Raw genomic sequence first — 23,035 nt, 5'->3', positions numbered from 1 at the left:
GAACTCTGCGCTGGTGAATTGTGGCCCTCCATCTGTCCTAAGGCGAAGAGGAACACCAACTTCACGGAAGTAGCGGCAGAAGATCCTGATGGTATTAGAAGTGGTAGTATCACCTTTGCAGGGGGCGACAACAGGCCATCCTGATAAGCGATCGACGACGACTAGGAAAGACTTCCCTGCAACAACAAAGAAGTCTGCTGAAACTGACTTAAAGGGTCTTGTTTGATTGTCGCCATTCAGTAGAGGTTCCTGCTGCTGAGATGGCTGCAATGTTTGACATGCCTCACAAGCTCTGACTGTATTGGCGATGTCAGAATCCATACCGGGCCAGAAAACTGACTGCCTTGCTCTGCGCTTGGTTGCTTCCACACCCCTGTGGTTGTCATGCAAGTGGGACAAGGTGCAGCAACGAAGGGCGGCAGGAACTACAACTCTTGCTCCCTACAGGACGAGGTTACCATCTGCGTAGAGATCTGCACGTAGTTTCCAATGTGGGAGTAAAGAATTGTGCAAGTCATATCTGTTGCGAGGGAATCCTGATGTGACACAATTGAATAGACGTGTATACGAAGGATCTGTTCTCGCTGCGTCACGAAGATCCTGAAGTATCCGGTCGGCATCCTGAGCTGAAGACTCGTCTGAAAGAGTAACGGTGTTCATGGCTATGACAGTCCGAAGATGAGCAGCAGAAGAAGCACCTGAGATTTCGTCCTCCTGTGTGGGGTGGCTGACTGGGGCTCTAGACAATGCATCTGGAACACAGAGCAACTTCCCAGCACGCCACACAGCTGTAAAGATGTAGGACGAGATCTTCTCCTTGAGGCGCTGGAGACGAGAGTTCTCGATGGCATCCAGTGTATAACTGTTCAGAATAGGATGAGGGGTAGGTGATCCGTCATCAGAGTAAAGTGCTGTAGGCCTGCTAGGTATAGCCTACACTTTGACATTGCCCAGACAACGGCTAGCATCTCGAGTTCAATGGTAGCGTAAAGTGTCTCTGCATCGGCGAGAAAATGAAAACCACACTGAACTAGACGCAGGTGTCCATTGCCATGGTCCTGCAGGAGAGCATATCCAATGCCATTGAGGCGTGAAGCGTCCGTCTGAAGAACGACAGGTAGGTCTGGGTCAAAGAGGGCGAGAACTGGTGGACTGGTGAGGGCTAACTTGACGCGTTGAAAGGCTTCATCATGGTCAGAAGTCCAGACAAATGTTCTCTTGGGACTCATCAGGGGGCATAGAGATTGGGCTGCAACGGAGATGTCAGGCGTAAACTCTGCTAACTGGTTGACCAATCCCATGAACGATCTGAGGTCCGTCAGGTTAGCACGGGTCGGAAAATCCTTGATCGCACTGACTTTCTGGTGGTCAGCTGAGATGCCGTCTCCTGAGAGCGTGTATCCGCTCAAGTTCATAGAGGGGGCAGCGACCACAAATTTGTCCTTATTGAGTGTGATACCAAACTTCCGGCACCTGGTGATTACTTCGTGGATACGATGAAGGTGGGTAACGTAGTCTTCATCATAGAGAAGGAGGTCGTCTATCACCTTAGCACAGTTTTGGACACCTTGAAGGGCCATATCACCTCGCAGGCAGAAGGCGTCTCCAATAGCTGCGAAGCCCATCGGGCCTCTGCAATGTATGAACCGACCATATGGCGTAATAAAGGTGGTTAAGTGACGATCTTCTTCAGCCAGTTCCATCTGCCAGTACCCGTAAAGAGCAACAGCTCTGGTGAAGAAACGAGACTTCCGATCCACACTACGAATAGCCGTGTAGGGTGTGAGTGAAGGGTGGGGTAGACGAGAAACTTGGCTGTTCAGCTTGGTTAGATCGACGGTGATACGTACGCCTGTTCCATTCTTGGCAACGACGACAAGAGGGTGGCACCAAACTGAAGGGTCATCACCAGCTGGTTTGATTATCCCTTGGGCCACCATAGAATCAAACTCTTCTTTGACTTGGTCCTTGAAAGCAAATGGAATCTGTCTTGGGATGTGGATGGCGAAAGGCACTGCACCATCCTTTGGGTGGATTCTCATGGGAGGACCAGCCATGGGCTTGAGAGGAGCTGTCTTCAAATCGTCTTTCGAGACCAACACATCTTTAAATTCCCGAAGAAAGTATTCCTTGGCTGCTGAAAGGGATGTAGTTGCTGAGATGGGCAGCTCCTTGCATCTATTGACATGCTTGACTTCTAAAATGGGTTTGGGGAAGTCGGGAGATATTATGGACAGTTCTTGACAATGGCCATAGGATAAAAGTGGAACTTCCACATTTTCGTGAACCTGAATCCTGGCAAGACATGATCACTTGCCTAAGGTAAGGGTAGCTTGTTATATACCCAGAGCAGGTGACATCGGAGATCCATCTGCCGTGAACGTCCCATTTGGCGGAGATGGTTGCAAGCAGCTCCTGGATATACCCATGGTGTCCAGGTGTTGTTGTCTGATAATAGTGACGTCGGCACCTGTGTCAGGTAACATCTTGATGCGAGAGTTAACATCGCTAGATGACAAGAGGACACGGATAGGTTTGGGCGTCTTGGAGATGGTGGAAGGTGATCCTAAGCGACGACAGCTGGTCCGTGAATCTTGTTGCTTGTTGGAGACTACAGAGGCACCACTGTTGCTTGAAGATCTGTCACGATGACCATTTTTCTTGTTATCCATGCAGCATTTATCGAAGTGTCCAATATGGTGACAATGACAGCACTGGACTTTGCTGCCAGGACACTTCAACGTCCTGGTCCAATGGCCAACATGGTCACAGTTTTTGCAGGTACTGTTGGCAGCAGGGCATTTATCAGGTTCGTGCTGACGGGCACAATACTGGCATAAAACGGCTGGCTTAGAGGACTTCGGCGAAGGTGGACGCTTCCTGCTTGACTTCTTGCTTCTCTTGTAGCCTGAAACGGCACACAACTGGCTGGGTGGGCCACGTATGGCAGAAGTTGCAGTTTTAGCTGCCTGGTACAATCGACAGGTTGTGACGAAATCTTGTAGAGGAGAGTTGGCGTCCAAGGCAATCAACTTCTGAACAAACTCTGCATCTCGAATACCCATCAAGATAATCATTTTCAGTTGGGTCTCTTCACATGCAGTGGCATTCCATGGGCACAAATCAACTTCTTCTGCGATGCGTCGAAGTCTCACGTAGAAATCAGCAAAAGATTCTCCTTCCATTTGCTTACAGCTATGCAACTCTCTTTGGCGAAGGACTTCATTCCTTAGTTCCCTTATATGCAACTGTAGAGCATCCAGGACTTCGTCTACAGACTTATCTAAAACCAGCCAATACAATTTTAGTGAGGGATAATTACCCCATCCGCTAGTTAGTGGGAGGGGATTGGGGTAGACTAGCTACCCCGCTCACTCACACCTGTCGGTTGACTGACCACTTTTGCTTTCTGGCAGGACTTCTAGGGGGACAGGGTGGCGGGCCAATTTGTATAAATAGCTCCAGGTTTGTATGTTAGGAAAAATACAAATTATTTCAAAATTTGTTATTTGTTCCGACACAGATACAAACCTTCGCTATTTATAGGGTGACTTACTCTTAGGTCATGCCCCGGGGTTCCTTCTAATTGATTTTTTATCTAATTAGTAGGAACCCTACCCTCGCTAAAATCAACGTAGTTACAAGGTAACTCAATAATAGCGGCCTGCAAATGCTTGTGAGAGAGAGACTCATGGCTTGTCTTTGTGTAGGAACTCGAGGATTCTAAGACATATCTAATACCCTCCCTCATGAGGTATTGGTGACGTAACAAAGTATTCATTCATACTCAGGATGCACAAGGGAAATGAATCTTACCTGCAGAGAGGTGAGGTCAGCTATGCTTCGGTCTTGCAGAGATGTTTCCCCAGGGGGGGAGAAAGAGAAAGAAAGAAGTGAGCAAGACATTCTTTTCATTCACCCCAGACTAACCCGGGTAACCTCAGCCCTCAACCCTCTGCTACTTGTCCATCAAGAAGCCTGAGGCATTAGATCACTTGTTGTGTGGCCACCATATGACCAATGGAGAAGGTTTCCATACTCCTGTGGGTTATGTCTTTCAGGTAGTGGGCTGTGAAGGTTGTCTGATGCTTCCACATGCCCGTTTGCAATACCTGTGCCACAGAAAAATTCTTCTTGAACACCACAGACGTTGCAATGCCTCTGACGTCATGAGCTCTGGGTCGGTTGGACAGAGGAGGATCTGGATATAGAGACTATTCGATTACTTTCCTTATCCAAGAGGAAATAGTACTCCTTGTGACCCTCCTCTTGACCTTTCCCGTGCTGACAAAAAGTGCTCGTACACGGGGGCGAGCTTTTGCTGTTCTTTTTAAGTAACACCTCAGACTCCTTACTGGACATAGTAACAGTTGGTCTGGATCTTCGGTTACAGAACGAAGACTCTCTATCCGATATGGGCAGAAACTGGAGTCCGGCACACCCGGGTTTTGAGTCTTGGCTACAAACTCAGGGACGTAGTTGAGGATTACTTCCCCCCATCTCCTAGAGTGGGAGACATCAGCAGATAGACCATGAAGTTCGCTGACTCTCTTGGCCGAAGCCAGAGCGAGCAGAAACACCGTCTTCCACGTGAGGTGGCGATCGGAGGCCTGGCGTAGTGGTTCATAGGGGAAGCCCTTCAGAGACCTGAGGACCCAAACCACATTCCAAGGGGGAGGTCTTAGCTCTGCCTGGGGACAAGTAAGCTTGTAACTGCGTATGAGCAAAGAAAGTTCCAACGAGGAGGAAATATCGACTCCTTTCAGTCTAAAGGCGAGACTCAAGGCTGTGAGCGATAGCCTTTGACTGCCGAGACCGAGAGAAGCATTTCTTCCCGAAGGTATACAAGAAACTCCGCTATAGTTGGAACAGAGGCATCGAGGGGAGAGATACCCCTTCCACGACACCAACCACAGAAAACTGACCACTTTGCCTGGTAGACTGCCTCTGTGGATCTCCTGAGGTGTCCAGCCAGCCTCTCTGTGTGAGGAGGTGCTAGATAGTCTCCAGGCGTGAAGTCGAAGCAAAGCTACGACTTTGTGGAAGATGTTGGCATGTGGTTGTTTGAGGAGGTCGTGCTGTGGAGGAAGCTCCCTCGGGATCTCCGTGAGGAGATGCAGAAGGTCCAGGAACCATTCTGCGTGATGCCATAGCGGAGCTGTGAGGGTCATTTGCAAGTTGTTGCTTGCTCGTACCTGGTTGAGGACTTTTCTCATCAGACAGAGCAGGGGGAAACGTGTAAGCGTCCAAGTTTATCCACCATTGTTGGAAACCATCTTGCCAAAGAGCTTGGGGATCCGGGACTGGAGAGCAGTACAACGGGAGCCTGAAATTCAGGGCCGTTGCGAACAGATCCACAGTTGGGGAACCCAACAAAGTCAGGACTTTGTTGGCTATCAGAGGATTCAAAGACTACCCGGTGCCAACTATCTGAGTCGCTCTGCTCAGCTTGTCTGCTAGCACATTCCGCTTGCCCGGAATGAAGCGAGCTGATAGAGTTACTGAGTTGTCTTCTGCCCATCTGATTTATCTCTACTGCAAGATGGCAAAGCTGCTGCGAAAAGGTACCGCCCTGTTTGCTTAGATAAGCTACTACCATGGTATTGTCGCTCATCAGCATGACAGAGTGCCCCGCCAGGACCTGGTGGAACTCTTTGAGGGCCCCTCTTCTCCAAGAGATTTATGTGCTGGTACCCTTCTGATTCGGACCACTGGCCGGAGATGTAATGGTGCGCAGCACGTGAGCCCCCCACCCTTCTTTTGATGCATCCGAAAAAAGCATCAATTCCGGGGTAGAGATGAGAAGATCGACCCCTTTGCAGAGGTTCGGCTCCGCCAGCCACCACCTGAGGTCCGACTGTTCCTCTAGCCCTATGCGGACTAGGCGATCCCGGGAATCGGAGTGTTGGTCGCCACTGGAAGGATCTCATCCTGAGACGACTGTTGGGGACCAGTCGGGTCAGGGAAGAGAGGTGACCGAGAAGGGGAAGCCAATACTGCCCTGGGAGCTCTGGCAGCGGCTTTGCAGGTATCGGGGCACTGGTGGGCAAATGGGACCGGCCTTGGCCAGATCCCTTCTTGCCCTTTCCTCCACGCAAGGACATTTTGCTGTGAAAGGCCTGCTTTGCACCATTTTTACCCTGCTGTTTTGGGCCTCTAGCCCTTTTCGGCTGCGGGTTTTGCTGTGCTTTCTGCTGTGGCTGAGAGGGGTAAGGTCTAGCTGTTAAGACCTTTTGGATGAGGGAGTCCTGACAGGACTTCCTCCACCTCTCTGCCACCCGCTCGACATCCTTGGGATGGAACAAAGAATTGCCCTCTTTGGCCTGAGGGAGATGTCTATAGAACTTGCCTATGACGGCATCTCTCCTCTTCAGGATAGTGTTGGCCCAAAGGTTCACTACCTGATGGGAGAGGAACTCGATGGCCCAAGTGCCAGACAATAGGAAAGTCTCCAAAGACTTCCTGGAGGACTCCCGAGACAGGTCTTTAAACCGCATCAGTTGTCCTAAGGATCCTAACCAGAAATCCACCCACGAAGTAGCCTGTATGGCGTACTTCGCCACCTTCTCCTGGTTTAGGATTTCAGAGGCCGAAAAGGAGACTGAAAGTCCCGTAAGTTTCTCGAAGGGGGTGGCCTTCAAGAGTGCCTCTATAGAGTGGTCGAGAGGCAGCGTTGGAAGATTCCCCGAGGATCTCGTAGTACCTCCTCTGAAACACATATGGAGGAGGTAGGAGCTTGGAGGACGAGCTGGGGCGGAGAGAAGAGGTGGACCCAGTTGCCTTGGACACTGCCTTCTGTTTGGTACTCTTCAACCCCTTTGACCAGGGTAAAGCTGCATTGGTCCTATGAGGTTTCTGAGTGCCATAGAACTGGTCAAGGACCATTTCTTTTCCATCTAGAGGGGCTGCCGATGGATCTGGAAGTCCATTGATGGAACGGATGCAGGCTAGGACCTGCCAGAAGGCGTGTTCCAACTCCTTCCTCTCATCCTCCATAAGCTTAGGGCTAGCGGCTGCTGGCAGAGCGCCGTCCTCGAGATCGCTCTGCCCTTCCACGTCTGGTCGAAGTCGTCAACTGTATAGACTGGGGATAGGGAGACTACCGGGGAGGTGCTTGCTTCCAGCTTCCTGGGAGGCAGTGAGGAAGGAAGCCTGGCCGAGGATTTGGGGATGGTGAACAAATCCTTCGGTTCCCTCCCACGAGGCTGGAGGTCCTCTGTCCCCAAGGGCCTAGAGGACTCCATCGGCTTACGGGTGGAATGTAAGTCCCGTCCGGTCGCAGGTCATGCCTCCTTAGATACTATCTCGACCGGTAAAAGACGGAAGGAGTCTCCATAGGAAGTAACCCTATCCTCCTTGGGGGGCGAAGGACTAATCCTTTTCCTTTTCCCCTTGGGCCTGACCTGTGGCGTTTTGAACTGCAGGGGGCTACCCTGAGGTTCATGCCTAATCTCCTCCAGAGATCTTTAGCGAGGGGATGACCGTCTCCCTTTGCTTGAAGGACCTGCCTGTCCGGGATCTTCCGAACTCCTCCTAGGATCGGAGGGAGGAGAGGACCCTGGGAAGAGAGGAGGCAACAAGGGAATCCTAGGTGTGTCACCTAAGGACTGGGAGCGGGGAACGACTCCTTTCATAGCTTGGCGCATTACACTGAATAAGGTGCTAAGCCATGGGGGGTCACGGGCTCCTGAGGAACTAAGGGGAAAGTCCTTAGGAAAGAACTGCTTCCTGGGTTTAGAAACCCAGGTAGGTTTCCAAAGCCTCTTGTCTGATGGAGGCTTCCCTACAGGCAAGATTGGCACAGGCCTACCCTTAAGGATAGGGTCTGCGCGACTGTTGTCTCTATTGAGGCCTAAGGGGCCCCGAGAGACTGATTGTGAGCGCCAAGATGGTCGTGCGCTCTTGCACCAAACTGTTGGTAGGCGGAAGGGTGCTCATGAGCGCGCCCTTCCCAATTGCGCACACCTTTTTCGCGCTCGCGGAGCGCATGAGGTTCTTTGCGCACCTGGCACGCATGAGGTTGCTGGCGCGCAGTGTGTTATTCGAGCCCAGTAGGCTGTTCATGTGCATGGCGCGCAACAGAATGTTCGTGTTCGTGCGCATGGCGAGCAACAGGATGTTCGCGCATAAGTCGCGCCATAGAATGAACCTGCGCGCCATGATCACCATTTTGTTTGCGCGCCAACTTGGTCGTGCGCGCGAGAGCTCTTAGGTTGGTGAGAGAACACACTGCTACGCTCACCCGAAGGTTCATGATAGCTTGTGTTGTGTGAGCGCGAACGATCAACACAACGAGAGTTTAAAAACTCTGTGTCATAAAAAGAATGACTCTGGTCACGAGAACCCGAAAGTTCAGCGTGAACAATGTCGCGCGAACCCGATGGATCAACGCAATGAGAAACCGGAGTTTCTCTGTCACGATACACCGAAGTGTTAGCGCGACTAGAGTTACGAGAGCCCAAGGGTTCAGCGTAACTCAGGTTACGAAACCCGGAAGGGTCAAAGTAACGAGGAATCGAGGTTCCTCTGTCACGAGATCCCGAAGGATCAACATGACTGACGGTACGAGAACCCGGAGGTTCAGCGTTATCGTTGTTACGAGAGCCCGAGGGTTCAGTGTAACAGAAACCCAAAGGTTTCAAATGGCGAGAGCCCGAAGGTTCAGCGCGACGGAGACCCGAAGGACTCCTGCTGTCATGAGAACCCGCAGGATCAACATGACGAGAGCCCGAAGGCTCACGATCATGCCAGCCCAAAGGGTGATCGTCACGAGACCCAAAAGGGTCAACGTGAGGAGAACCAGCAGGTTCAAAGACGTCTCTTCACAGCCCGAGGAGGAGAACGTCCGGGGTGGAGAGGGGTTACCCACCCCTCCACTCTACGAACCTCCAGAGAGGAACATTCAACAGACTCCGCCCGAGGGGAAGACTGATTAAGGTCAACAGATAATTCCTCCGCAGGGGAGGAGAGTTCGCCCGAAGGAGAACTACGCTTATAACAAGGTTCTCTTTCCGCCCCTGGAGGAGAACATAAAGCGTAAGGAGATTGCCGATGCACAGAGGCAATCTTCTCTCGCGAACAAGAGATATGTTCCCCCGAAGGGGAAGCTTGCCTTGGAGAGAGCCCTGCCACCGCCCCTGGTGGGTTAGCTAACTCCTCGGCGTCCGAACCAGACTCTCAGCCTGACCGACGGGCAACAGCGACAGCGCCCAGAAGAGGAGGATCAACCTCCGCAGAGGAAGATGACAGCCTACTCTCTGCTTCCCTTTGGAGGAGTTCGAGGAGAACTTCCTTTATGGGGGGCCATGGACGCCCAGCGATGGGCATAAAGACACAAGGTCTGGAAAATAACAGGCGCTCCCAGGGGGAAGAGAAGGAGCCGACTCACTAGGGGAGCCGCACACCTTCGTCTATCCCACAGAGTTGACATGGAGTCACAAGCCCTGCGCAACTGCTTGACTGTGCCCCGGAAGGGCCTGGTTGACGATTAGCTTCGGGCAGAGATTTGGGCGTAGAGGAAGCAGAAGCCTGCGATTTCTTCGATTTTGAGGAAGACCTCGAAAGCGAAGACTCGCGTTTAGACTACTTCTTCTTACGCGCAAACCTCTCCCACTCGGAAAAAGTGTTGTCCCGCGAACACTGAGTTCCCCGGCAAGCCGGGCATAAATGGCGTGAGTGAGTCTCCACGGACGACATGAAGGTGCTGCAGCAGCGGCCTTCAATCCCTGGACATGTCCGCATAGCGGGACAATAACCATACACATAAAAGAAAAAGAAAAAGTAATAAAGTCAAGGCAGTTTGTTTAAAGCAAAAGCAAAAGTGGTTACTCAACCGACAGGTGTGAGTGAGCGGGGTAGCTAGTCTACCCCAACCAACCTCCAGCTAACTAGCAGATGGGGTAATTATCCCTCACTAAAATTGTCTTGGCTGGTTTTCAGCGTTGCCAAAAGTAATACCCTATAAATAGCAAAGGTTTGTATGTGTCGGAACAACTAATAATTAAATAACAAAAACATAATTACCAGTACACAAGTGATAGAGCTTGAAGCTAAAGCATGCCTTACATTCATTAATTTAGTAGCAAAAAGGAAATAAAATCTGAATTCTGGTACAGTATTTAATTTAATACTGATTTTCTTCTTCTTCAACTAAAACTTTTCCCACTATGCAGGTAGCTATTTCTTGAAAGCTGTTTCCAACTTCTTCTGTCTCCGATGTCCTCCACTGTGAGATCTTTCTCTCCCATATCCTTATAGCTGAAAAATTGCAAATGGCAGTTGAAGGTTTGTTGTGATGTTACAGTGGCATTCAAATGAGATTGTTATTTTCTATAATGATGCATATGACGTCACTCACAGTAGACGAATTTCAGCGGTGGCGAGTTCTAATGAGCCCGAACTCATGGCTCTCCCTTATACACACTGAGACTCCATGTTGATACACTAGCCCTAGAGCAGGGGAGTCAAGATTCTTTGGTACTTATGTCAGCTTGGATTCCCTGTCCTAGCCATACATAGGAAAGTCCCTGAAGACCACGCAGCATTTTAACCACCCCCCCTCCCTTTAAGGAAAATTACACAATCCATATATTCACAGAAATGAGCAGTTCCCATGAATCAATAAAAAAAATTCTTTTGCCAGAATAACTATGGCAGCAGTCAGTTTCAAGGTACCAGTTATATCAAGTGAAGGTTTTCGTTATAAATTGGTACCAGTTATATTAAGTATGGGATAACATATCGCTATAAAATTTACTATCTTTTAGGAAAAGCATAACCTTGAAAATAAACCTATATGCTATTAGTCCAGGCTGCAATTTTCTAGACGTTAGACATCGGTTGCTTTCTCTTAGCCTCTTCCCTAATATCCGGCAACAGGAAACGACATCCTTCGTCTGTTGTCTTCATCAGAGCGATTTCCACTGTTCATTTTCCAACAATTTTCTATTTAAAGAGATTCGTAAAACAAATATAAATCTAAAATTTAATAAGTTTTGAGGCATTAAAAAATGTCCAAGAACATAATGATTTACTAACTTCGCCTTCTGTTACTTGTGCGACGAGATCCAAGATGAGCAGGTCCACTTATTGAGCAATTGAAAGATAAGTTTACACAGTCCTGTAGTTTATTCAGAAATCCTGGCACACAATTCACGTCTTCTGTTCGTTCCCAAACCAAAGATGACTCAAGCACATCCTCACTCTCTTCACCCTGAATAATAAAAGAAAAATTTACACAAGTACTCTACTACAAAGTACAGTAACTCATAAATTATAGTTACATACATATACAGTACGGTCCCGAATTATGCGTGTTCGAATTATACGATTCCCCTTTTAAGCGATCGCTATTTTTCAAAAATAAATTTTCTGTATCTGCGAAGCTGTTTAAAGTCTGCAAGTCAAGTACTACAAAATGTATCAAATCTTTTGTCTTTTTAAGTATATTGGTAGCCCTAAATACAGTGATTTATAATAAATGTTACTAAACAATGTTAACATTACATCTTATAACATAATTTCATAATAAAAAAATCAACTGTTAACTGTGCGAGTCCAGCTGACAAAATGTAAACAGAATTGTGGTTATGTTCTCGGCAATCTTTATCTTTCTCCAACCTTTCGATAATTTTAATGGTAGTGTTAATGATGGTATATTAAAGCATCATTTTTTTTAGTACAGTATATATAAAAGCTTTATTTTTCCCTTCAGGCGTTCAAGGTTTTCACGAGTAGACTGGGTTTGTTTATCGGCAGTGAATAGCCTAAACTTCGGTAATGACTCGGCAATATTTTGTCATATTTTAAATAGTATACATTTGATTTGCAAAGATTGGTTTTGTAGAGTACACGGTATAATTATAAAAATCTCTCTCTCTCTCTCTCTCTCTGTAAGAAATAGAACCTTAGTGCACATATGGCAACCTGAGTTTAAGAATGAAAAAAATATCACTACAGTATTGTTAGTTGTGGCGATCAATTCCTCGCTTCAGGAGGTACACGAAACAAAAACATGGCATTCGATTACAACAGCAGATTCATTCTCTCTCTCTCTCTCTCTCTCTCTTTGTGTTATACAATAATTACAAATAGATAAAGAAACCAAAATCGGTTTTCTTAAAGTGTCAATTAAATACGAAACAAAAAAATTATACCGTGTATACATCCATTTCAATCATAGCTTAAAATACGATATCCGATTTCATCAGCAAACCACAATTTTTTTGGAAACGTCAATTTATTCTAGAAAATTGCTTCTCTTTAAATAATTAATTGCGCTTTAAGAAAACACGTGCATTTGTTTTTGAATTTCGGGTGTGTCTTAAAAATTGAGTATTGCTGACTTCTTTTTGTTTTACTTCTGGCTGTGATCAGACCAGCTGATGTCTAGCTGCCGCTCTCAATAATATGCGCGTACAAATACAGTAACAAAGTATTGTTTATACCATTTCATAACTTATTCAAACCATCTATACAGTTAGTTAACCCTTTTACCGCCAGGCTCTTTGGAAATTTCCAACCCTTAACCCCCAAGGGGTTATTTTTTCCCCAGCACATTTTGCAGTATATTTTTTTTAAATTGCTCTAACAGCCTTAATTTTTGTCATAGAGAGGTCAGGTTGGTCTCATTCTCTTGGAAAATGCCTGAATTTTTTCAAAAAATTATCAAAAATATATATAAAAAAAAATTATAGCATTTTTTTGCAAGGACATACCGGTACATCCATGGGGGTAAAGGGATGAGTTTTGTGAAACGTACCAGTACGTCCTTGGGGGTAACAGGGTTAATATTACATAAGCTCCAATGTCTTTTAATCTATCATATTTTTTCTGTAATACTTTTAAAACTCCCTCTCTCTAGCTAGGCTACCTTTTGCTACCTCTCATTTTTTATCTCTATCTCTCTAACAAATGAAATTTTTGTGGCGTCACAAAGTATTAATTATATTAAAAATCAATCATGATTCAATTTTCCTTACTTTCTCCAAACTCGCACCATCTCTGTCACGTCGAACGTTATAGCAGTAACTTAATTGTTCGATGACTTTAAAACCCGGCCTAGTACTTTCTTCTTCTTTTACTTTTTTTCTGACAGTTCCATAATTGAGGTGGGTACAAGTTGACTTATAACTGAAGTTAGGAAAAGTATTTTGGATATGAAATGGACAATTATCTTTCGTAACAGTTTAGAATTATCGTAAATTATCATTCTGTCATTGGCGGCAGTTTGTTACTGTTGATTAAACGCAAAAAAAAAAAATAAATAAAATAAAATGTCTTCCTGCTTTCCTACGTATGTAGGAATTTATATAGATACAGTAGATAATATTTGTAAAAACATATGTACTAAAAGCTTTTAATATCATTATTTACCACTTTGATCATGGGTGTTTAATGCCTTCGTTTGTTTATTTTGATCGAAGATGGAGCATACAGTAAATGAATGGAAGGTTTCCGTTTCAGGCGGCACCATAAAGAAAAATTTTATTTTCATTATAAAATAAGTTTTTGAACATACTTACCAGGTAGTTATATATATAGCTTACGTCTCTGACGTCACGGCGGAAATTTAAAAACTCGCGCCAATCGCCGATTGGATAGCTAGGTGTACCACCTGTGCGCCCTAGCGAGGTACCTAGGAACTATTCCATTATTCCTCATATCTTCCATGCCTCTAATCTCTAGAGGGGAGGAGGGTGGGAACTTAATTATATATAACTACCAGGTAAGTATGTTAAAAAATTTTTTTAATGAAAATAACATTCTTAAACATAAGACTTACCTGGTACTTATATAAATAGCTGATTAACACCTTTGGTGGAGGGTTACAGACAGCCAATGCAGTTGGAATTTTCCTTAAGAGTTAATAAACAAACTTAAGGGTTCATACCTGATAGGGAAGCTGACTTCAATGAATTCTTTTATTACGTCCGCTTTCCTTATGAGATCCAGCGATCCATCCAGGGGGCTGAAGACCTCTAGGAGCTGTCAAACTGGTCTATAAACCTCTATGTGACAGGACCTCTTCCAATACCCTTGTTCCGGGTGCTCTCAAGGAACAAATGACCATCTGACTTAAATCAAAGATTGTGGGAGACTGTCGCAATCTCCACAAATAACCATAAAAATATAAAAGTTCTAAGAGAAGAAAAAGGTATTAGGGTTATGGGAACGTAGTGGTGGATCCTTCCCCCACTACTGCACTCGCTATCACGAATGGTTCCAGAGTGTAGCAGTCCTCATAAAGAGTCTGGACACGATTCAAATAGTGTGAAGTGAACACAGATTTACTCCTCCAAAAGGTTGTGTCCATAATGCTCCACCACAATCTATTCTGCTTGAAGGTAATTAAAGTTGTTATAGTACTAACCTCATGCGTCTTGACCTTAAAAACTTGAGGCCAGTCTCACTGAGATGCATATGAGCCTCTCCTATAAGAGTCTGACGAAGAATGAAAGGACATTCTTGACATCTGTTAACGAGGACTTCTTAATCGAGCACCAAAGAGCTTTCGACTTGCCTCGCAACTCTTTCATTCTGCCTGGGTAAAACTTCAGGGTTCTTACCGGACACAGAACTCTCTACAACTCCTCGCCAACCATATCCGAAAGATTCGGAAACTCAAAAACCTTGGGTCAAGGTTGAGAAAGGCGGTCATTCCTGGCGAGAAAGCCTAACTGCAATGAGCAGATAGCTTCGTTATCTCGAAAGCAAACGTTTTACTAAACGTATGAATTTACCGATTCTTTTAGTTGTCATAAGACTAACAAAAAAAAAAAAGTTTTCATCGTGAAGTCCTTAAAATGAAGAAGAATGCAAGTGTTCAAGCCCGTCACTCATAAGGAACTTCAGGATTAAGTCCAGAATCCAAGCTGGTGAATCCTGGTTGTTTGATGTTTCAAACAAGTTGAGAAGTTCCTGTAGGACTTTATCAATCAAAAGGTCCAAGATACTGTGCCTGACAACAGTCGCTAACACACTCCTGTATCCCTTGATTGAAGACGATGAACAAATGAGTTGCCTTCGAAGGTGAAACAGGAAGTCAGCAATCTGAGTTGTAGAGATACTGGAAGAGAAAACAGAGTTGACTCTGCACCAATCTCTAAAACCTCCCACTTGGATCGATAAATCCTGATGGTAGAAGTCCTTATTGCACTTGTAAAAGCCTTAGCAGCCTCCTTCGAAAAACCTCTTGTTCCTGTGAGTTTTCAAAAGACTGAAGGTAGCTAGAAGAAGAGCTTGGAGACTTGAAAGGTACCTTTCCAAGAGAGGTTGTCTGAGTAAATCTACTCTTAATGGAAGACTTCTAGGAGAGTCCACCATCCATTCCAGTATCTGTGAACCATCCTCTTGAGGGCCAAAAGAAGGCCACTAGAGTCACCTGGTCCCTGCGTGTGACACAAACTTTTGTGTCACCTTGTAAAGGATATAGAACAGTAGAAAACGTACACATCCAGATTGGAACAGACTAACAGGAGAGCGTCTATGTGGACTGCTTCGAGATCTGGCACTGGAGAGCAGTAAGTTTCTAGTCTCTTTGTCTGCGAAGTCACGAATAGGACTATACAAGAACGACACCAAAGTTGCCACAGATTCTTGCAGATTTCTCGATGGCGTGTCCATTCTCCAGCTGAGACTGTTCTGCCATAAGTTCTTCTCTCTTTGAAAGAACCTTGATAGAAGGATTACATTCTTCTCCTTAGCCCAGATGAGAAGACTCCTCTCAGTCCCGTAAAGGGACCTCGAGTGGGTTCCGCCTTGCTTGGCAATGAAAGAAAATTCTGTGGTGTGATTGGCATAGACCTGCACCACTTTGTTCCAAACTGACCCTTCAAAGATTTTTGAAAGCCAACTGGACTGTCAACAGTTCCTTTGGATGATGAGGAAGCTCTTCTGATCCTCTGTCCATAGTCCCCAAGCTTCCAACTGTTTAATATTGCTCCCACCCCGAAGCCGAGGCGACGAGACACAACACAAGGTCTAAGATCCTCTGTTCAAAAGGGGTGACCTTCCGAAAGTTTGACTGGATCGTACCACCACTGAAGGCAACTTCTTATGGCATCCGAAAAGGGATGCATATCGACTCTAGACCTTCTCCTTGTCCCAAAATGATTGAGGTTGAAATGGAGAGAATAAAGATAACTCGCATAAGGACCATAGCTTCTAGCTTCTGACTGGCCAGGAATCGAACCCTGGTCCAGGAAAACTAGGATGAACCGTGACATATCAATGGTCACAAAGAAAGATTCAGCCTTCCCAGGGAAAAAAAAACCCTCCCAAAGAGGAGAGGTTTTCCAACATACTCATCCACTTCCTCACAAAACACTTCTGTATCTTTAGAAAAGATTGCAGTTTCAAGATGGCTGGCTCCGTTCTAAGAGGAGACGTAAAAGCCCGAAAAAACTTGACTCTGAATCACCATCCTTAAATACAGTATTTTTTGTGATGGTGTCAGAAGATCTAACGGAAGTAGTGACGTGTTTATCAGGATACATCTCTTTAAGGTCCTGACTCCTGGCGTCAAGGAAACCCAGATCAACGCCAATGTCGCCACGTTGTACTAAGGCTAGACGCTCGATAAAAACTTTCGTGATCATAGAGATCGGAACTAAGGCGTCCTTGATCTCGACATTCGATTCGACTAGTGTCATCACGAAGTCCGAGGTTCTCATGTTCAATGTCATGCCTCCTGCTAGATCTTCGACATCGAGCGTCCTGAAAGACGTGGCGCCGAGCCTCCTGGAAGACAAGGTGCAATGCGTCCTGTAATACGTGGCGCCGAGCGTCCTGTAAGACGTGGCGCCAAGCGTCCTTGAAGGTGTGGCGCTGAGCGTCCTGTAAGACGTGGCGCCGAGAGGCTAACAGAGCAAGACGCCGAACGTCCTATAAGACGTGGTGCTAAGCGTCCTGGTGTCAGAAGAGACTCGTCTTGTTGACAGGAATACCCAATTCTTCTGATAGGTTCAAAGTTATCTGAAAATCCTTCATGAAGATCGTAAGAAAGAGCTCTGATGAGCCAATCGTCCAGATACAGGGAGGCTCTGATGTCTCTTGAGTGCAGTATTCTGCTACATTTAGCAAAAGTTTCGTGAACATTAAAGGGGCGGAGCTGAGACCGAAACACACGGCCCGAACAGACACCTTCTTCCCCCTTTCCTCCTTGTAAACAAACCTCAGATAAAATTTAATTGCAAAGCCTGCCTCTCATACTCCTTTCTAGATCTCTTAGAGAGATCTATTGGAGCTAAAACTAAAGGAGGTTTCCTTATGAAAGGAAATTGTAATCCTCCTTCCGAAGATGTACTAACCAAAGGTCTGCTCCCCTCTCCTCCCAAGATTGCCAGAAGTTATGTAGTCTGGCTCTACTGCCTGAAGGCGAAAGCAGTCAGACTCTACTTCCCCCTGTGACCAGGCTGACATGAGACTTTTAATAGTTCATGATTTCGATGTCTCCATGGAGAACTTTGACTTCTGAACGAAGGCGTTGAGAGCAGTTACATCCAGGACCGGACAAAAGCCTCCCTCTCCCAAAAGAGAGACATTTGATGTTGCAAAGTCTTTTTGGCAGAGAGGTCTTATCGGAGTAACTAACAAAGGAGGTTTCACTAGGAAAAAGATTTTGCATCTATCCTTTAGGAATAGCACGGACCTCAAAGTTATCCTGCCTCATTGCCTGGATTCTTTAAGAGACTCAGAGATCCACCCAGGGGGCTGTAAAAATCTCTGTGGGGCTGCCACAAGGTCCTCGACCTTAACATGGCTAGACCTCCACCCTTGCTATCCTGGAATACCTGATAAGGAAGCTGGCTTCATAGGTTTATATGCCTCATTTACCTACATTCCTTGAGAGACTCAGCAATCCACCCAGGGGGCTGTAACAGTCTCTGTGGGGCTGCCACAAGGTCCTCAACCTTAACGTAGCTAGACCTCCACCCTATATGACATATCTGTTTTAGACTTTATTAATAGTTTATATAAGACATATCTGTTTAAGAATGATTTATTGTTAAATTATTCTCATCATTTATTTATGTCCTTATTTCCTTTCCTCCCTGGGCTATTTTTTCCCTATTGGAGCCCTTGGGCTTAAAGCATCTTGCTTTTCCAACTAGGGTTGTAGCTTGGCTAGAGATAAAAAAAATAATCTTGTACCCAGATACAAGATCTAGAGGCCAGGTTATTCGGAGGAAAAAAGAAAGCAGTCTTTCCTTGGTCCTTCTGAGACTCCAACCAGTCTCCCATCATCCTTAAAGCTCCATTGATGACCACGTGTAAATTCAGAGGGTGGCAAACGTGGAGCAACAGGCATAAAATAATTTGGAAACTAATCATAAAAACTTTCATGAGTTTCTAAATCAACTGAAGGACGAAAGGAATAAGGATCTTCTCGTTCTGATAATCTCAAATTCAACAGGAGAAAAGTGATCACCAATGTCTTCCTCTGAAAAAGATCTTGTAAGACGTGGCGCCGAACGTCCTGAAAAACGAGGCGCCGAGCGTCCTGAAAGACGAGGCGCCGAGCGTCCGGAAAGACGAGGTGCCGAGCGTCCTGAAAGACGAGGCGCCGAGCGTCCTGAAAAGACGAGGCGCCGAGCGTCCTGAAAGAAGAGGCGCCGAGCGTCCTGAAAGACAAAGACGATCGTCCTGAAAGACGTGGCGACGATCGTCCTGAAAGACGTGGCACCGATCGTCCTGAAAGACGTGGCGCCGAGCGTCCTGAAAGACTTAGCGCCAAGCGTCCTTAAAGACTTAGCGCCGAGTGTCCTGAAAGACTTAGCGCCGAGCGTAAAATGATCTTCATCACGCCACTCGGCGCATTCAGTTCAATGACTTCCGATCAGGGGGTTCTCATGGCCGCCTGGCGCTCTGGGACAAACCCGTGTCTATGTTGGTTCGTAAGCATTATAGTATTGTTATTATCAGCAAATGTGATGCAATGCAAGACTCTAACAGCAATGTTAGTGGCTTAACGTCTAACGCTCTTTGCTTTCCTATGGCAAGGGCGAGCGTTCTTGGGAACGTCAACAGGAACGCTCGAGAGGACGTCTGCTCGTGAGCTAACGCCTCTCGTTTCCTTTGGGCAATCAACATTCCTTCTCCCAGGGGTTGGGGAGCTTGGAAGAAGTCTAAGGCTAGGAAAAACGTCCACTGTGCTGAATAAATTCACTGCACTAATTTAGCACTGAAACTTGCACTTATAAACTCTTACACAAAAGACCATAATTAGTCCTGCCCATTGTGAGAGACCTTTCTCTACTGCCAAGGGCTTGAATGAGAATGCAAAATCATTTCTAGTTCTTGCTATATAAAATTGTAACAAAATATTTTTTATAAAATATTACACTGATATTTTCAATGTAAAATAAATGTTTGAACACACTTACCCGGTAGTTACATATATTTACCGGTAAAGATAAATGTTATACAAACTCACCCGGTAGTTACATATAACTACCGGGAAAGTTACATATTATATGATTCAAATGAACAGATATAGGAATAACATATATATATATATATATATATATATATATATATATATATATATATATATATATATATATATATATATATATATATACGTATATATATATATATATATACGTATATATATATATATATATATATATATATATATATATATATATATATATATATATATATATATATATATATATATATATATGTAAACAACCCTTAAATCTTAAGGGTTTCCAAAAATAGTGGATTGCTAGGCTTCACAATTGGAACATATATGTGAATATACGAATAATACTAGAATCCCAACATCAAAAGAAAATAAACAACGATATCAAGAATTGCTGGGACTACATTGTATTTTCATGAGAACTACGCAGCGAAAATTAACAATACGCTAGTTCTATTTAATCTTTGAAAATAGATCGATGATTTAAAGAACGAATACTAAAAAGACAAATATTTTCTTAAAAATTAATATAATCTTTTCATATTAAAAGTTAAATACTTATTATAAGTTAGACTTCCTTTTCATTCTTTACAAGAAAAAGCAAAGAAAATAATTATGCAACATATTACGTAGTACTATGTAGCTTACGTCACAAGATTGTGACATAGAGATGGTGGAACGATCTCCGCCATCATGTTTAAAGAGTAGGTGCGTAAGTTTTACAGTAGGGGGAAAAAACTCCCATTCCTACCTCTGTTAAGATACAAACATAGTTAAAGCACTAACACTCAGTAAAAATAAAATCCAACCAGCGAAGGCTAAAAATGAATTGTACATCACCAAGGTAACTGTAATATACAGGTTACAGCCAATGACAAATCCAACATCTTGCCGTTAGTGCCGGCAGAGAAGATATGAAGAATGATGGAATAGTTCCTAGGTACCTCGCTAGGACGTACATGTAGTACACCTGGCTATCCAATCGGCGATTGGCGCGAGTTTTAGAAATTTCTGCCGTGACGTCAGACACGTAAGCTAATTATATAACTACCAGGTAAGTCTTATGTCTAAAAACATTATATAAATGGCATTCATTTCATTTATTTGGAAGTTCTAAGAAAAATTAAGTAGAACATTGGTAATAACAAAATCAACATATAATCAATACTTGGTAAGATTGCTATCGATGCAAAAACTAACCTACACACAGATGTGTAAATGCGTCTGTTTCTTCGTTATGATCAGAGATAAACGTAAACAAAACATTGGTTGTCGTTTTTTATTGTGCTTTTTGGCGTGTTTAGGAAATGCATGATATAAAATCGTTTTTATTTTGAGAATTCTGGATTTTCAATGATACAACAAAAGCTAGTCTATAGAGTGATGGTTTTGCTATTCACCAATTGTCTTATACAATAGATATGACAAACATTAAAATTTGTCTGTATTTTGGGTCATTTTATAACGGGAAATATACGGTGTTTACACCCATCCTGGTTGTAATTTTAACCTTTTTTCAAGTTATTAGAACTTTAAAGTATATCAAATGTTTGATTTATTTACAAGAACAATTTGATATCATAAAAAAATACAGTATAGTACAAAGAAAGTATTGGAAATGGGTAGTAAACACGTTTAAATAGGCAAGTTGCTGGTTGCCAGGGCCCCAATGGAATTATTTGTGTTAGTTGTGTGTTTCGAAATATACGATTTTCCATTTATACGAGGTCATTGATCGACCAAATTCTCACATAATTCGGGACTCTACCGTACCAAGAAACTTCCCCCAATTTTGGGGGGTAGCCGACATCAAACAAATGAAACAGAAAAGTGGACCTCTCCTCTCTATGTTCCTCCCAGCCTGACAAGGGACTCAACCAAGTTCGGCTGGTACTGCTAGGTGTGCCACAGCCCACCCTCCCCCGTTATCCACCACAGATGAAGCTTCATAACGCTGAATCCCCTACTGCTGCTACCTCCGCGGTCTTCCAAGGCACCGGAGGAAGCAGCAGAGCCGAAACTGCGTCACAATCGCTCGCCATTCATTCCTCTTTCTAGCACACTCTCTTGCCTCTCTCACATCTATCCTCCTATCACCCAGAGCTTCCTTTACTCCATCCATCCACCCAAACCTTGGCCTTCCTCTTGTACTTCTCCCATCAACTCTTGCATTCATCACCTTTTTTAGCAGACAGCCATTTTCCATTCTCTCAACATGGCCAAACCACCTCAACACATTCATATCCACTCTAGCTGCTAACTCATTTCTTACACCTGTTCTCACCCTCACTACTTCGTTCCTAACCCTATCTACTCGAGATACACCAGCCATACTCCTTACATTTCATCTCAAACACATTCAATTTCTGTCTCTCCGTCACTTTCATTCCCCACAACTCCGATCCATACATCACAGTTGGTACAATCACTTTCTCATACAGAACTCTCTTTACATTCATGCCCAACCCTCTATTTTTACTACTCCCTTCACAGCCCCCAACACTTTACATCCTTCATTCACTCTCTGACGTACATCTGCTTCCACTCCAACATTTGCTTCAACAACAGACCCCAAGTACTAAAACTGATCCACCTGCTCAAGTAACTCTCCATTCAACATGACATTCAACATCGCACCACCCTCCCTTCTCGTACTTCTCATAACCTTACTTTTACCCACGTTAATTCTTAACTTCCTTCTCCCACACACCCTTCCAAATTCTGTCACTAATCGGCCAAGCTTCTCTTCTGCGTCTGCAACCAGTACACTATCATCCGCAAAAAACAATTGATTTACCTCCCATTCATGGTCATTCTCGTCTACCAGTTTCAATCCTCGTCCCAGCACTCGAGCATTTACCTCTCTTACCACTCCATCAACATAAAAGTTAAACAACCACAGCAACATCACACATCCCTGTCTCAGCCCCACTCTCACCGGAAACCAATCGCTGACTTCATTTCCTATCCTAACACATGCTTTACTACCTTTGTAGAAACTTTTCACTGCTTGCAACAACCTTCCACCAACTCCATATAACCTCATTACATTCCACATTGCTTCCCTATCAACTCTATCATACGCTTTCTCCAGATCCATAAACACAACATACACCTCCTTACCTTTTACTAAATATTTCTCGCATATCTGCCTAACTGTAAAAATTTGATTCATACAACACCTACCTCTTCTAAAATCACCCTGTACTTCTAAATTGCATTCTCTGTTTTATCCTTAATCCTATTAATCAGTACTCTACCACAGTTTTCCACCACACTCAACAAACTAATACCCTTACATCTCCCTTACCCTTATATAGTGGTACAATATATGCACAAACCCAATCTACTGGTACTATTGACAACACAAAACACATATTAAACAATCTCACCAACCATTCAAGTAAAGTCACACCCCCTTCCTTCAACATTTCAGCTCTCACACCATCCATACCAGATGCTTTTCCTACTCGCGTTTCATTAGACCTCTCCTCACTTCCTCTCTTGTAATCTCCCTCTCAATCTCATCTCCCATCACCAGCACCTCAACATCTGCAACAGCAATTATATCTCACTCCCTATTATCCACAACATTCAGTAAACTTT

The 23,035-nt window shown here is 44.6% G+C and overlaps 1 protein-coding gene across 3 annotated transcripts in view; it reads right to left on the bottom strand.

Moving 5' to 3' along the window:
- LOC137623206 (kinesin-like protein KIF14) overlaps positions 1-23,035 on the bottom strand; it is a 224,063-nt gene that overhangs the window by 25,147 nt on the left and 175,881 nt on the right. For all 3 annotated transcript variants that reach the window (XM_068353920.1, XM_068353923.1, XM_068353922.1), the window contains exon 23: positions 11,038-11,212. In XM_068353920.1, coding sequence (XP_068210021.1) covers positions 11,038-11,212 — 175 coding nt within the window. The remainder of the gene's footprint in view (positions 1-11,037; positions 11,213-23,035) is intronic.

The sequence above is a fragment of the Palaemon carinicauda genome, chromosome 30 (genome assembly GCF_036898095.1).
Source record: "Palaemon carinicauda isolate YSFRI2023 chromosome 30, ASM3689809v2, whole genome shotgun sequence".
Lineage (NCBI taxonomy): Eukaryota > Metazoa > Arthropoda > Malacostraca > Decapoda > Palaemonidae > Palaemon > Palaemon carinicauda.
Note: the sequence above shows the minus strand (reverse complement) of the source record. Positions and strands in the feature narration are given on the sequence as shown.